At 40.8% G+C, this 17,590-nt stretch overlaps 1 protein-coding gene across 1 annotated transcript in view; it reads right to left on the bottom strand.

The window, feature by feature from the left end:
* WDR49 (WD repeat domain 49) overlaps window positions 1-13,656 on the bottom strand; it is a 136,293-nt gene extending 122,637 nt beyond the window's left edge. The window contains 1 exon segment of the mRNA XM_027123886.1: window positions 12,682-13,656. Within this exon segment, the coding sequence (XP_026979687.1) occupies window positions 12,682-12,849 (168 nt within the window). The 5' untranslated portion in view covers window positions 12,850-13,656.
* Between the last annotated feature and the right edge of the window lie 3,934 nt (window positions 13,657-17,590).

The raw sequence follows: 17,590 nt of genomic DNA, 5'->3' as shown, positions 1-17,590 counted from the left end.
GGCTTGAAGGGGCTCACAGTGTCCAAACTTCGGCAATTTCAGTATCAGAAAGAATAATGATGGTAATAGATAGTAATGCATTGAATAGAATAAATGAATCCACAAGTCTGTAGTAACACCCAAGATACAGACAGACAGACAGACAGACAAACAGACAATAGAAGGAAGAGAGAAAAGGGAGTGAGAAAGAGGAAGCCTCTTTATTACAGAGGAATGCTACATTGAGAATAAACAAGGATCAAAAGAATTTAAAAGTCACCATTTTCCAAGCCTATGTAGTCATTGTTTCAAGCAAAGATCATCAATTAATGCTTAAACTAATGGGTGAAAGATATTGAAGAATACTATAACACAATATCATAGTACCACGCCACAGGCACCTTTAAAAGGTAGAACTCTAGTGGACCCACTTTATCAAGCAATCCAACTTATAGCATCACCAGTAATGAGACAAACTGACATGCTGTGCCTCTGGTGTCATTCAAGAGGTGGACATAACATTTCTTACGTAGTATCCTTTCCAAAAATGGTGAACCTAAATCTAACAGTGAAGAATCAATAAGAAAATCCAGATTGTGAGATGTTCTAGACATCTGACATGACCCTTCAAAAATATCTATGTCATGATAGATGAGAAAAAGTAAGAGAATGCTTCTAGATTAAAGTAAACTAAAGGAAATGTGTGATCCTGGAAAGGATCTATAATTAAAAAAAAAAAGCATGAAAGACATTACCAGGGCAAACAGGGATATTTTAACACACACGTTTTTATTAGGTAATATATGAAGTTAAATTTCCTGGGTAAGATAATTTCATTGTTGCTATTTAGAAGAAGACCCTTATTCCTAGGAGGTATATTTTGAGTTAATTGGGGCAAACTATCATCATGCCTGAAATAACTTTTAAATGACTGAGGTAAAACCATGTGCCATGTTCTGAATATTCGTGTCCCTCCAAAATTCACAAGTTGAAACCTTAATGCCCCGTGTGATGATATTAGGAGGTGGGACCATTGGGAAGTGATAGGTTATGAAGATGGAGCCCTTATAGATGGAATTAGTGCTCTTATAAAAGAGACCTCAGAGAGCTCCCTAGCCCCTTCCACCATGTGAAGACACAACAAGAAGTCTACAGCCTGGGAGTGGGCCCTCACCCACCCAAGCTGGTACCCTGATCTCAGACTCCCAGCCTCCAGAACTGTGAGAAATAAGTTTCTGTTGTTTATAAGCTACCTAGGAAGCAAAATATTAACAATTGCTGAATCTGGGTGGAGGGTATATATTCACTGCACTTGTCTTTCCATTTTCAAATTTCTGTAGGTTTGATATTTTTCAAAATAAAAAGTTCAAGGAGAAAAAAAACAATACTCATTTCTCTTCCTGTGTTCCCCAACTCAATGTATGTTACCACCTTAATACACTCAATTGATCAACGAGTTCTGCGCACCATCACTCCCGCATCTCTCCACTAATCTCTGCTGTGCAGGCAGGCCATTGTACCAACCCTTTAGTGGCCTCTCCGCCTCCTTTCGGTCCTGCTCCCACCTCCACCCCCCCGAACCATTTCAAAAACTACAGCCTTAGTGATCATTTCCAAAATGTCAATCCCATCATGTCATTCCCATGATGAAAACATGTCAGGGGCTCCGTACAGTCCCCCAATATCTGCCTCTTTATTTATGTGTGTGTGTGTGTGTGTGTGTGTGTGTGTGTGTGTGTGTGTATATCACTTCTTCTTTATCCATTCATCTATTGATGTAGGTTGCTTCCACATATTGACTATTATAAATAATGCTGAAATGAACCTACGGGTGCATACATTGTTTTTCAATTTTATTTTATTTATTTTTTATACAACAGGTTCTTACTAGCTATCTATTTCATACATATTAGTGTATATATGTCAATCCCAATCTCCCAATTCATCCCACCACCACCACCACCACCACCACCCACTTCCCCCCTTGGTGTCCATACATTTGTTCTCTACATCTGTCTCTATTTCTGCCTTGCAAACCTGTTCATCTGTACCATTTTTCTAGATTCCACATACATGAGTTAATATACGATATTTGTTTTTCTCTTTCTGACTTACTTCACTCTGTATGACAGTCTCTAGGTCCACCCACGTCTCTACAAATGACCCAATTTCATTCCTTTTTATGGCTGAGTAATACTCCACTGTATATATGTACCACATCTTCTTTATCTGTCCGTCTCTTTGTCCGTCTCTTTAACACAGCTCTCTAAGGCCCTCTAGATGGTTCTGACTTGATGCTCCAGCCTTACCTTTCCTTCCTTTTCCCTTTGCAGATGAGTTTTCTGACTTCTTCAAAAAGCATCATACTGCTTCTGCTCAAGCAAACTTTGTACTTCCCATCCTCTTTCTAGAAAACTACTCTCCCAAGCCCCATTTACCTGCCTGAGTGATGCCCTTCTGTCAGATGGCAGCCTGGATGTTACTTCCTCCAGGAAGCCTCCCCGGAGTCCCCTCCCCAATGTGAGCTATGTGCTCCCCCAACATTGCTCTCTCCTCAGAGCACTGAGTGATTACACAATAACTCCAAGTTTATTTGTCAATATAGCTCTCCGTGAGGGAAGGTCTGGGTCTAGGCAGTTTTCAACTTCCAAAGGGTAAACATTCAATAAATACCTGTTGTAAGAATCAGTAAATGAATGAATGTATTGTTAATATTCTCATCTATATTGTAGAAGTGGTGCTCATCTGTTTTACCAATAATAGCCAGGTTGGGGAGGGGGTCAGAGTAGTGAACAATGGTCAAGTTATAGAATCATACTGTGTAAAATAATGTTGGAAGGGGCTTCCCTGGTGGCGCAGTGGTTGAGAGTCCACCTGCCGATGCAGGGGACACGGGTTCGTGCCCTGGTCCGGGAAGATCCCACATGCCGCGGAGCGGCTGGGCCCGTGAGCCATGGCCGCTGAGCCTGCGCGTCCGGAGCCTGTGCTCTGCGGCGGGAGAGGCCACAACGGTGAGAGGCCCGCGTACCGCAAAAAAATAAATAAATAAATAATGTTGGAAGATGAGAAATAAATTTGAGTAAAGTTTAGCGTTGTTCACTAAGAGAAAAGAGACAAAAATGGAAATCAGACCACTTTGGGTGATGTTCTGGTTTTGCCAACAACTCAAATGGACAAATCCCTTCATTTGGATTTTTGTTTCCTCACCTGAGAAATAAAGGCAACAATGCCTCTCTATAGTCTCTCTCTTAATGCTAAAGTTCAATGAAAGGAAGGGGATGGAGAAAACTACTTCATAGAGAGACAAAGTATGTATAAAAGGTGCTGCTTTTAAATTCAGCATCATTAGACCATACATTTAGAAAATAGTAGCACCGAGTCTTTAGGCTATTAAGATATACTGACACTTTAATAACATTTACCTTTGCATTGAATTATGGTATAGATAAGGAGTCCACAAAGCCATTTGCCATACCTTACCCTGCTACAAGCACAGTTCTATTTTTCCATAATTGAGACCTTGACACACAAGATCTCAATTATGGAAAATACACACATTTTTCATTTTAGAATATGATTATGCACTGTTCTGCAATTTTCTTTTTTTCACTGAACAGTAAATCTTGGCAATCTTATGTCTTCCTTATTCTTTTTAATAGCTGAGTAGTAGAAGTATACCATAATTAATTTATCCATTAATTTATTGATGAATATTTGGGGTGTTTTAAATACTCCATTTTATTGACAATATTATAATGAATATTTTTATACAAATTTTATTTCTGTACCTGTCATAATTTATTTAGGATAGCTTATAGAATTGGAATTGCTGGTTCAAAAAGTATGCATTTGATGCATTTTACATTTGATATATTCCAGAAAATTGCCTACCAAAAAAGCCTTCACAATTTACAATTTTAGTAATAGTGTTCATTTCCCTGATTCTTCGCCAACAGTAAACATTATTGATCTTTTTAATCTTTGCCAAGTTGATGAATGAAAAAGGATGTCTTCTTTTTTGATTAAAGTTTCAAATCCAATTCCTAGTGAGTTGGATTATATTTTCACATGATTAGCAGCTATTTATGTGGCACTCTTCCTTGAATGCACAAAATAAAATATGTAATATATATTATATGTAAAATACACTGTATGTAAAATAAAGCTACATGTGATATGTGTACATGCATATATGGGTAAAAATGAATGAAAAATACACTAGAAGTATGCAACATTAAGAGTAGTTACCCAGGGTACTGTAGTTGCTAAGGGTAAGCCATGGTAAGAGGAGACTTTCATGTGTAACTTTGATTTTGTACAATGAAAATAATGTATTCCTTCTTTTTCTTTTAATAATAAAAGAACTCTGGGCTTCCCTGGTGGCGCAGTGGTTGAGAATCCGCCTGCCAATGCAGGGGACATGGGTTCATGCCCCGGTCCGGGAAGATCCCACATGCCGCAGAGCGGCTGGGCCCGTGAGCCATGGCCGCTGAGCCTGCGCGTCCGGAGCCTGTGCTCCGCAACGGGAGAGGCCACAACAGTGAGAGGCCCGCATACTGCAAAAAAAAATAATAATAATAAAAGAACACTTAAATAAATAGGAATCATAAAAATTGTATATGACTGACTGCACCCCTTTTTTCTGTTTGTTTCTCCTCCCTCAACTTCCAGGAAATAAACCTGCTTCTTTATTTATGGTATGGACTCCAGTTGTGTCTCTACCCCCTTGAAGGATTCCCCTAAGATCCTGTCTTAGACAGTCTGCTCTTTCCTCAAGATAATCTCATTTGCACCCAGGGTCGCCACGCTCTGGGGTCTCACACCGATTTCTCTCTGCCAGCCTGATCCTTCTACATGGCTCTACTTGAACCTAATCACAGCATCTGCAATTAGAGAAAGAAAAGAACACACAGGAGCTATGAAGAGAGAAAACAGGAACAGGATAAGGTGCTAACCCAGCCTGGGTAGTGAGAGAAGACTTTCTGGGATGGTGATATTTAAACATGAAGTATGAGTGAGGAGTTGCCTGGAGATTGGGGGGAGGGAAGCGGGAATATTCCAACAAGAGGCACCAGCATTTGATAGGTCCTAAAACAGGAATACTGTTAAAGCATTCAAGTAACTAAAATACCACCAGCATGAACAATTTGGGTAATGTGCCAGTGTCAGATAACTTTGTGACTGACTTCTTGGAACCATAAATCCAGACTGAATACCGGTGGCGACGGGAGGGGGCCTTGAAGGAGGAGGTAAGGATTCCCTTGGAAGAAATAGATGTTCCCATTCTTTACAGCCCTAGGAAAGCGGAGAGATAAGTCTTAGACTAAAGTAAAGGAAAATATTTTCTGGTATCTCTGGGGCCAATAATCAGTTTGGCCTCCAGGCTCTAAGGAATGAGCAGTCTGGTATATTTCCAGGGGGATTAAGGCGCTGAAAGTAGCCCCTTGGCCATATAAATGTGGCCAGAAGTAAGGAAGGGGAACAAGTTAGAAGGATACCAAGAGAAAGGTCTGACACAGCCTTATCCAATAGGACTTTCTGTGATGAAGAAAATCTTCTGTTATCTGCACTGTCCGATGTGATGCCTACAAGCTACACGAGCCTCCTGAATACTCTAGATGTGGCTGGGGCTTGTGAGTAACTGAATTTTTTATTTTATTAAATTCTAACTTTATTTCATTTTAACTTAAATAGCCACATGTGGCCCATGGCCACCATATCGGACAGATCTGGAGGAAGACCAGTGTGACAACCTGGCCTCAAGGGTGTTGAGAGAATTAGGGAGGGAGAACATGGGAGGCGATGGAGTAGAGGAAAACCGTGTCCCTGGAAGTCCTCAGCAGAGAATGCTGGCGCCCAGAGAATCAATATCTCACAAGATGCTTATCTATAACATGGTGGTAAGACCTGAGGAGGGAAGAAAAGACCCAAGGGATTCGTGTCTGAGCAAGCGTGAGGCAGAGCTTCAGGCAAAGGTCAGAAATCAACAAGAGACAATTCAGAGGATTCCTATTTCTAGCAACAAAGTTGGTGGGGTCTCGTCTCATCATTGGGTGTGCTATACTTGTCAACACAGGACAAACGTGAAATCAAAATGGCACAAATTATAGTTCTCCAGTTGTCTTTCTTCATGTTGCTTTTTTTTGGTACGCGGGCCTCTCACTGCCGTGGCCTCTCCCATTGCGGAGCACAGGCTCCGGACGCGCAGGCTCAGCGGCCATGGCTCACGGGCCCAGCCGCTCCGCGGCATGTGGGATCTTCCCGGACCGGGGCACGAACCCGTGTCCCCTGCATCGGCAGGCGGACTCTCAACCTCTGCGCCACCAGGGAAGCCCCATGTTCCTTTTTTAATTTTCAGGAAATTACAAAGGTAGGCTGTGCCCTAGGTCTAAAGGTCTGGCTAAGTTGATATACTACAAATGAATAGCAATAGGCATCTTTGCTTTCTTTCTTTCTCGTTTATGACCAGTTTCTTGGTTGCCTTCTCTGCTTCAGTCCTGGCCAAAGCTTAAGGTTAAAATATCTGTCCCCCAAAAGCACTCTTCACCACCCTCTCTGACCAAGATTAATTTTTATAAGCACCTGTTATGAAAACACACAGAAAAATTAGAAAAGGCATGAAGCCGTTAGAACTTGTCACAAAATTTAGCACAAAGGCAGCAGTGTTCAGGAAGACCGATTTTTCGTATGTGTTGACAAAGAACTTCACTTGCTTGTGCTTTGGTGATGGCATCGTTTGTTAACCTCACCCATGAATTCTAGCAACTCGGACAAAACCACCAAAAATTCCTCTGTCGTTTCCAGTTGTGCCAGCTGCAGGGCTGTTGGATTTGTCTTCATGCTATCACCTTAGTGCTGAGGAGGGGTGCCTGCAGGGTTCACTGATTTTCTACTGCCATCCAAAATAGGTTTTTTGGATTCCACTAAGGGAGTTGGGGCGAGAAGTGCTCTGCCCTGCTGCCTTTGTTCAGCAGGTGATGGATTGACTGAGATTGCTGAATGCACTCTGCAATATGGAATAAAGTTATAGATTAAGCTTTACCTGTTTACTTTCTCTCAAGCCTCCATTGAATGCCTTTAGAAAGGAAAAAATAATAATAAAAAAGCAATGAGTTATTCCTATCTTTCCCTTTTATTCTTCCACCCTTCTCTGCATTGATTTTATTGTAGGAAGTGTTGATTATTTGCTGATTGTGCATTAATTCCAAGTTACCAAGGCACAGTGCCTGTGTGCTACTAACTGGACATGCTCGTTTTGTTAATGAAGTCCTTATCCTATTGGATTCCTATTCCTTAGAGCAAATCTCAAAGGGAGATTGCCTGGTGGCCAGTGGTAGCCATGCCATACAATGGGCTGGGAAGTTGGCAATCTACCACAGAACCCTGGCTCTGCCCCATGGGACAACTCAATTAAATATCTTTGAGCTTTATTCTCCTTATGTGTAAATGGGAAATAAAAATATCTGCCCTGCCTACATTTCAGGCTGGTGAGAGGATCAAATAACACGATACCTACAGAAGTGTTTTATAAAATCTTACTGAACTTCAAAGATATTAAATTTTTATTCATCATTTTTACCTCCACTGATTTCTAGAAAGAGTTTTAGTTCAGTTACAATAGAAGGTACATAGGCAGTTGGACCATTAAAGCAAAGATAAAAGAGCAAGGATTATATAATGAAAACAGAAGATAATTGTTCCAGAAAAATCTATGTTAAGAATAGTTGTATCAGTTGAACTCTGAATTTAGCTTTGAACTTCCTGGCAGCTAAGGCGAAACACAAAACACCATTAGGCACACGACTTTCCTTAATTTATGAGATAAGTATGCTGGTTTATTAGGAGAGATGGAAATTTTCCTACCATTCACTCTAAGGATTGTGGGTGAGACTGTTTTCTGGGCACACACCTGCCTACACTTTCCAGATGGCCTTGCAATTGGGACGGGAACCTGGCCCACAAAACCTTTCCCCATGTGCTCCTTCATGCTCTTTCCCCATGACTAGCTTGACATATGGCCACTGTGGAAGGAGGAAGATGGAAGGAGCCTGGGGACCAGAATCCCTACTTGGAGCTGCCTGCCTATTAGAAATATCTGCTCTCTATATGAGCAAGAAATAAGTCTTTATCATGAATGTGCTATTATATATTTTACACAGTTTGCACACCCTATAAAAATAAAGATTTTCTAATTTTGGAACTTTATTGGATTCCATTAATATACAGTTTTTCACTATCAGTCTTATCTTAAAAATGTATTTTTTAAATGATCTTCATGGGCTGTCTCATATTTTGACAGAGGCAAACAAAATCTAACAGTTCTGAGGAAAGGGAATGAAACAAAGATGGGTGATTTTATTTATGTGTTTGGAATGGTGATGTCTGGGGTAGAAAAGAAAGAAGCAAGAGGTAAGAATAGTTCTGGAACATGAGCCATAGCCAGGAAGGCCTGTCCATTTGGGTAACTTAATAGTGAAGATACAGTGAGCAATGAGAAGGCGGGTCCCTAATGAACTGGGAGAATCCTGACAGTTCGGAAAGAAGAATAAATAATGGAAAGGTGGGAATCTGATTGTCTGTATATTTTTTTTCAATCTCATAGCCTATAATAGATTAGCCCCACCTCACTTTAAAAATACAGACCAACACTGTCACCACCAAGCGGGTTCCTCATTTCTCCTTCTCATCCCTGGGAGAGGTAAGGATGGAAGGGGTGGGGCAGGAGGTCTTGGTTTTTTTTGGGGGGGGGGGTTAATATGATTTATTTAATTGTAAATGTATGTAATTAAATTTTTTGTAACAGTTACTGACTGTATTCCCTTAGAGTCTAGCTTGCCCAGCAGGGCATCAGAACTCTCAGGTTGTCCTGTTGGTACAAGGAAGCGTTGTTCATAGGCCCTACTGTAGACAGGAATCTTGGGAATTTTATAAAGACAATCAAGCATGAAGATGTCATACATTCTGTGGATTTAATCATTTATTATACCTTAAGCACAATTTTCAGACCTGCAAAAGTGCCTTCTGAATTTCTCTGGTCTTTTTAGATTGTCAGCACAAGTGTGTTGTGTTTAGATTCCATTCAGCTCCCCAAGACAAGTTTGTTCAGAGAACCTTCCCCTAACATCTCTGGGGACTTCCTGTTAGGATTTTTATTCTTCCTTTCTCACACTGAACTGTCCTGGCCCTTCCTACTTTAAGCAGAAATAGTTCACCTTTTACATGCGGTTTAGGAGATTTCATTTCAAGCTATTTAACCTAAAGATTTAGTAGGACTTCGGCAAACAGCAGCATGGAGTAGACAGGGTAGGGCCAGGCCATGGCTCTGGGCCAGAAAGAATGTACCAGGAGGTGATACAGACACAGTTGCTGACAGAGGCAGGTCAGGACCCAGTCCAGTGAGTCCAGCAGTATAGGCAAACTAGATACAGGCCAAATAGGCAACAAGGCTTCCAAGATCAAAGAGCAGACTGTCCTGACATGAAGTGGTCAACGATGGAGAAATAAAGAAAAGAAATATTCAGGAACCTACATAGCCACAGTCTTGGAAGAAAGTCAGTATACATCAAGTCTCAATGCGGCTTTTCCAAAATTCCATTTCCCTTGGACCATAATTTCTATTGCTCAGAATTCCTATAAAATTAGCAAATCACAGCCATCCTTCCTCACACAGTAACTGACTTCTGAAGTATCTAAGAAAATATAAAATATGTTTGACATTAAAACAATATGAATATCCAGAGACCACATCATTTCTCTAAGCGTTACAAGTGCTACAGGAAAGTTTAAGTAACAAGCATTTTACAATTCTATGAATAATACAAGTTTCATTCCCTGCGAGCTGATATATGACTTTTTGGGCACCATCACTTGAAAGAAAAAGAAATGCACAAGTTACTTTTCTAGTACTTCTATCCAGATAACTTCTTTGTTCTAAAGAAGAGGATCAAGACATCACTTAAAATCTTTCACATGCTAATAGAATATGAAGACATGGAAAGACGATGCTTTTGTACTCTCCTATGTGAATTTGTGTCTTTGCAACACATTGCTTCCATTTCCTACCCCAATTAAAAGGAATGTAAAAGCATAGTTGTGAGTGTTATTCAAAGCTTAATTTTTTTTTAGGAAATGCATGAGTTAAAATTAAGAGAATGTTAAAGACCATATAGTTCAACCTCTACCCACTGAACATATAATACCTATGTTAATTGAGCACTTTTTCTGTGTCAAGCACTCTTTCGAGTGCTTTCCGGATAATACCCCATTTAATCCTCACAACAACCCTATTATTCGCACGTTAGAAACAAAGGAAACTGAGGCTCAGAGAGATTAAGCAATTTGCACAAAGTCTCATTGTCGGTGGCAAAACTGGGACTCAAATCCAAGAAGTCTGACCCCTGACTCTTATACACTAAGTGATTCTGACTCATATACCACCATGCAATAAACATAAGCATTACTCACTTCATTCCTAAATGTTACTACTAAGATTTATATGGTAGGTAATATCTCATTTGGAAACATATGTGAAACATTGACTACAGGAAGACTCAGCTTCCCATTTTTCAATAAAGCATTGCTACTGCTATTTAAGGACATGGACTTTACCTACTGTCTGAAAACTCTTCAACCCCAAATAAGCAATCTGAGTACAAAAAACAAAATAGGAGATGAAAGGATCCAGTGCCAGAATCGTGGCATTCCAAGAGCATGTCTTTAGTGACTGGACTACAGATCACTGACTTTGGGGTTCTGTGTTGCAGGACAGCCCCTGAGGGCAATTTTTCTTTTCACAACAATCTACACCTGTGGCCTGCGGGTCCAACGCTCATGGCAGATGGAAGAGAGTCCACAGAAATCATCTAGTATATGATTCTTCTCTAGGTGTCCATGCTGTGTGTGGAAACCGTGTTGTCTCAAGGGCCTAACTTTTATTCCCGGTTGTACATTTGCCATTGGATCGTTCCATTCTGTCTGTTGAATCTGGTAAAAATCGATGGACTTCATTTTTTCTTGAAGTATGCCTGCAAAGCTCAATTTTTTTTTTAAATTACATTTTTAAAAAAGATTGTAATTAGATTGTCTAGGTTCATGCAAGCCCTGAACAGCAATTTCTTTCTCCCTTTTGGTCCATCAGTGGTACCTGCTGTTCCAACTGGTTAATTTCAAAATAAGTGATCCAGCCTTTGAAACATTTAAAGTTAAAAATATATATATCTTGAGATCCAATTTTCCTATTTCACTTGGGTTCACTCCAGACTAACTGGTAATTTGAAAAGAACACCCACCCCTAACCTTTTATAGCAGTTTCACTTTCTAACACATTGACTTTATACAGTTGACCCTCCTAATAGACCCTAGCGTTCAACTTTGTGTTCTTAACACCAGAAAAAAACTGCCACATTTCTGTTCATTCCAGAGTCAAAGCTGTCCTAGTCTGCTGTTACGTTTTTCTGAATGTCCTCAAGCTGTCAAAATGTTTGCTATGTCTATCAAACTATGCCAGATTCATTTGGGGCATTGGACATGAGCATCACTAAAATCTTTCAGACAAATGGGTTTGGATGAACTGCAAATACATGAAGATTAAAATGAGAAAAGTGTAGGGCAGCGCATGTCTTTGCTACTAAATATGATAGAGTCTATTAAAAAGAAATGATTGATACTATTGGGACATTCTCAACACAGGTAAAATTTAACTTGTTATACAAAACAGGGTATAGTAGAGTATTTCAGTGGTTAGCAACTCTTTTTTTTTGGATAGGTAAAGATTAAAATTTGTACCAACTACAGACCAATATAACGGTGAGATTTCATCATGCTTTATTAATTTCAAGGTGGTATTCCCAAACATTGTATGTCTGTTTCAAATTAATATGACACTCTCAAGCACCCCAGAGGACATTCTGAAGCCCTGAGATCATATTTTAGCAACTGTAATGCAGCAGGAAGGATGGAGGCTCATGTCTACCTAAATTCCACAGCACGGAAGAGCACTTCTTCCTATCAGCATGAGAAGCTAAGAATCATTTTGATATATGCTGTTCATTAGGCATAGCTGCAGAATTCAAAATGAAGATAGAGAGAAGGAACTTATTCATTTACAGTTAAAATTCTTATGGTAATTAAAATTTTTAAAATTTTGTTTTCATTGGTATTGCTCCAATATTTGCAAAAAGAGTGGCAGACTGGTCCCTCCCATGGGATCTGGGACAATAAAGTGCCACAATCTGCTTTGAAAAGGAGCTGCGTCGCTGGGGTGAGGCAGGGGAGAATGTTTGCACACCGGGAAGTGGCTATTTGCATTTCCAGAGGGATACTTCCATGTTACCTGCAAGGACAGTTATTATTGGGAGTCACCCTAGAGGTCTGGCTTCCCCCTGTCACCGTCGTAACTTTCTGTTTTCCAAAAATATGTTGATCTCTAAGAAAAAAATTTGTCCAAGAATTCATTTTCCTTCCTGGATGGTAATGATATTCAACAGCAGCAATTTCATACTAAATAATATTATTTGTCCCGAAGAACTGAGGGATAAAGTTACTCTGGTGTTAAATCCAGGTCTGACCAATTCTTTTCAGTTCCCTGTTTTAACCATTAAGCATATTAAAAAAAAAAAAAAAAACTTTTAAGAGAAAATCTGTTTCATCCTGGTCTCCTTCATGAGCAACTCAAAGTCTCCAGGAAATAAGATTAACGCTTACCTCAAAGGCTCTTTGTATTTGGACAAAGTCGCCCAGGCTGAGTTGGTTTTCAAGCAGGGCTATGCAGGCATCTTCCTCTGCAGTTTCACCTTGTGAAATTCTCTCTGGGTTCTCTGGCCCGGGCTGGGATCCTTTGTTCAACTCAAGTGTAGCATTCTGGCAACTCATAATGGCTTTACCTCTTTTTAACAGCCGTCATTTTAAGAGCCATCAACTCTCTAAGCATTTTTCTTTTTCTTTTTCTTTTCCTTCAACAGGTGCCTTTGAAAAGAAACAACTTAGCAATCGAATTCCAGAATCAAAGTACATTTCAAGGTACTCAATTAGGAGGCAAAAAGTTCAAGCCCAGAGGTAGGGAATGAAAGCTCCCAACCCCCACACTTCCTTAATTCCGCAGTTTATTTTCAAAACCCACTGTTGAATTGTTTTAAAACATCCCCTCCTTATACTCTGTTTAACCTGGCTTGACTTTAAAAAGTGTAAAAGCTTCCCCTGTGTTTATAGCAACTGACACAGAATGCAACATCTAATACTCATTTTAAATGCATTAGAAAAGCAATTTCTCAAAATCTCTTTGGCTAACCTTGCTTCTATTCACATGTTGTGGTTTTAAAGTCCATTTTCTTGTGTGGAGGCGTGAGGTAACACAGCTGCAAGGTTTCCGCCCCAGTGAAGCGCTCGCCTCTGAAGGCCACCTTCCCAGCAATGCGGCCTTGTTTGTTTCAGCCCTCCCTGCTGCCTTTGTGTGCTTCCTGGCAACCAACATAAATCACTTCACCTCCCCAACTAATGAATGACCTGAAGGTTGGAATATACAATGTAAACATTGAGGCTTTTTTAAAGGACAATTCAGGGCACTCATTTTTTATTAAATTTCAGCCCTGCATTATTTAATGACAACTTTTATAAATACATTTTCTATGAAGCATGTTATGTATTATGAAACAAGATGATTAGCCAAAGAAAAGAGCAATGAATTTAGGAATGTTACATTTTCCATATAAAAAAATGTTTCATTCTTATTTAATAAGAATCCATTCCTATATTCTCTTTGTCTTAGTTTCTATGTATATAAAATGGGGATGGTTTAGCATAGGCTTCCAATTCATTGAAAGTACGTGGTGGGGGGGGGAACACAGCATAACATAATATGATAAACCTTATGATAAAACTACTTACAGTACCATCGCTGGTTCAGCTAATATTAATGAAAAGGAAGGAAAAAGGAGAAAGTTAATATTTTGTTTTAGTATTTACCATATGCCAGGCACTACACTAAATGCTTTGTAATTCCTTATCTTGTTAAAGCTTCACAATAACCCTGCAAGGCAGACAAGATCACTCTTCCCACTTTACAGATGAAGAAGCAACGTAAAGGCCAAAGGCCATGCAGTCAGTAAGGCGTGGAAAACGACAGAGTGGCTCTGCCTTCGGAGCCTGCCCTTTAGATGGAGGCCATCTCTGCACTTTATTTTCATCTCTGTAAAACTGAAAAGTTGTCACTAGATATTCTCTAAGTTCTTTTTCCTACAATTTCATTCAATGAGTTAGTGTTCACAGGCACGTGGTGGTACAAAGCACACTCCCTACAACACAGAGATGCAAGTATCCCAAGGCTTTCCTGGACCAGTTTTGGAAAAAAAAAAGGAAATATCATTCATGCAGCCATTAATTCATCAATTTCTCTGTCCATCATTCATTCCAAAATCCATTTACGAAGGACCTGGTGCCTACTCGTGAGGAGTTTACAGTCTTATAGGAGCTGTTACCTGTCTAGTTCATCTTTCATGCCAATCCCAACCTCTTGCTGTCTATAGTGCTGTGTTGAGAAGAATCGTGAAGTTATATGTAGGCTCAGAGGAAAAGAGTGGCATTATAAATTACGGATGTGTATCATGGGGACGGAAGGGCTGAGGGAAGCATATTTACCACACATTTGCCTTTCCTGGTTTAGCCCTTCATGTAAATTAGAAAAACAACTTTAAGCCCTAATATGATAAATTTCCCTAAATCATCTCACATAGGGATAAAATTTGTCTTCTTACCATCCTAATTAGTAAATTAATAATAGTTTAGTTCAGCCACATCAGTCCTATAAATGTCTGTAAAATGTTTTATGGTGATAAGTTGAGGAGTTGGGCTTAAATAACAGACACTAAGGAGGGAAGGAAGAGGAAACAGAAAAAGTATTCTGTGAAGCTGCACAGGGAGAGGTAGGCATCCCACTGGATGACGATGCAAAATTCTCTAATTATTCTAAGACAGTCAAACTGCCTGGACTACTTAGTTTTCATAAAGATGCAGCTCTAAATGTTTTCATTAGTCAAAACAGGAGAGTATAATGAACAGCTAACAAATTACTGTAGAAGTTAATTAACTGACACAGTTTTCTTTCGGTAAAATCGTGGCATTAGAAATCATTCTTGATCATAAAATCTTCGATGGCTTTCACCTTCTTTGTAACTGTGTGGTTAATTTTCAGGTTAAATTTCCACTGCTCTGAAAAGTCCACAACTAGCCTCTTGCCGATACTGAAATTTTCCTTCTTGCCTGCCATGAATCAATTATCAGTTTGTGAAAATCTGCCACGTGCCCAGTGCCATCCTAGGCTCTGTGGGGAACAGTGAACTGATGAAGACAGTCTGTGCTCTCAAAAAGTGGAAGGTTCAGGACTTCCCTTGTGGCACAGTGGTTGAGAATCAGCCTGCCAATGCAGGGGACACAGGTTCAAGCCCTGGTCCAGGAAGATCCCACATGCCGCGGAGCAACTAAACCCGTGCGCCACAACTACTGAACCCACGTGCCACAACTACTGAAGCCCACACGCCTAGAGCCCGTGCTCCACAACAAGAGAAGCCACCGCAATGAGAAGCCTGTGTGCCACAACAAAGAGTAGCCCCCTCTCGCCGCAACTAGAGAAAGCCCGCACACAGCAATGAAGACCCAACACAGCCAAAAATAAATGACTAAATAAATAAATAAATAATTTTTTTTAAAAAGTGTAAGGTTCAGTCTGGAGAGAAAGCTGACTGACTGACGGACACTTGCTGTCTTCTCCAGTAGGGACCAGCCAACAGCTTCTAGCATAGCGGAGCACTCGGCACCCAAAAGGACAATGCAAGCAGATACATCCACTAGCTTTTGCTTTTCTTGGAAACTTGGGACTGAATCATTCTCCCCCACTGAACAGACACTCCCATACGTGTCCTTGTCACAACTCCCAGTCTACCCCCAAATCCCTGCGCTCTTCCTCCCCCGAAATTCATCCACACCAACACAAATGCAGGCCCTGTCTTTCCTCTTAATTTCCCTTCCCTTTTGTTCGTCCTCCTGTCACCCCGGACCTGTTCTTACTAACATTCTTAATCTTTGCCTAGAATTCTCCCACCACCTCCTTCCTATAATAGAAAGCCGCTTCCCCTTATAAACCCCATTTCCCACCAAACCATTTCAAGCTGAAGCTCCTCCTTGGCCCAGGCTCCGTCCCTCAGGGTCAGTGGAAAGGTGTCTTCTCACGGTCTCTTCACTTCTTGAACCCACACCTTCCCAACATCGTCCCAGTGGCCAAACACCCCTACAGCCCTCCCCTTTCAGCCCCCAGCTCACTTTAAACATCACCTGCTCCCAGAGCCTGAAAGCACCAGCCCAGCCTTTGGCACCTTTATTTTTTAATAGATCTTTATTGGAGTATAATTGCTTCGCAATACCGTGTTAGTTTCTGTTGCACAACAAAGCGAATCACCCATGTGTATACATATGTCCGCATACCGTACCTCCCTCTTGAGCCTCCCTCCCACCCTCCCTGTCCCACCTTTCTAGGTGGTCACAAAGCACGGAGCTGATCTCCCTCTGCTATGCAGCTGCTTCCCACCAGCCAATTATTTTACATTCGGTAGTGTACCTTTTAAGCCCTCAATAAATACTAGTTTCTTTCCTTCCTTGTTTCGGATCCTCCTGGTTCAAATTAATTCCTCCTTCCACTCTGCAACCACAGCATCGTGTTTACACTTTCACTACAGCAGTTTTCCTTTCTGCCTTGCAATATAATTAGTTGCCTTTGTATCTATCTCTCTCCCACAACATTAACTCCCTGAGAACAAGGATGGTACCTCACTAACGCCCATAGCCCTACATTGCCCAACGCAGAACTTTGTATAAACTACACAGTAGTATGGTCATGTGTACTCATTTGTAAAATAGGATGGGCTGAAAGCAAAATTCTCCTATAGTTTTGAGTTTTCAGTGCCAGGTCCTGGGAATGGGTGGCACTGAGTCCGAAACGGAGGCAGAATTCCACACAAAAAAATTAATGAGGGAAACAAAGTTTGAGGTTGTATCTTCAAGGTTCTTAGAATAAACTGTTCAAGCACTTTTGAAACAAAGCATTTGTTTTTTTTTTAATTTTTATTTATTTTTTGGCTGTGTTGGATCTTCATTGCTGCATGCAGGCTTTCTCTAGTTGCGGCGAGCGGGGGCTACTCTTCGTTGCAGTGCACGGGCTTCTCATTGCAGTGGGTTCCCTTGTGGAGCACAGGCTCTAGGGATGCAGGCTTCAGTAGTGGCCCATGGGCTCAGTAGTTGTGGCTCATGGGCTCTAAAGCACAGGCTCAGTGGTTGTGGCATACGGGCTTAGTTGCTCCGCGGCATGTGGGATCTTCCCGGACCAGGGCTCAAACCCATGTCCCCTGCATCAGCAGGCAGATTCTCAACCACTGCGCCACCAGGGAAGCCCAAGCATTTATTTTTATACACGCAATTTCTACGTAAGATGCTCCCGTGTTGAGGCCCTACTCTGTCCCAGGCACTGCTTTAGACACCAGAAAAGCAAAAATGAATTAGACACAGCTCTGTGCTCACTGTTGCTCAGAGACATATAACAGTAAACGCTGGTTTTAAGTTAATTTTACCT

The sequence above is a fragment of the Aethalodelphis obliquidens genome, unplaced genomic scaffold, assembly GCF_003676395.1.
Source record: "Aethalodelphis obliquidens isolate GAN/ISIS:26980383/991018 unplaced genomic scaffold, ASM367639v1 scaffold1, whole genome shotgun sequence".
Classification (NCBI taxonomy): domain Eukaryota; kingdom Metazoa; phylum Chordata; class Mammalia; order Artiodactyla; family Delphinidae; genus Aethalodelphis; species Aethalodelphis obliquidens.
Note: the sequence above shows the minus strand (reverse complement) of the source record. Positions and strands in the feature narration are given on the sequence as shown.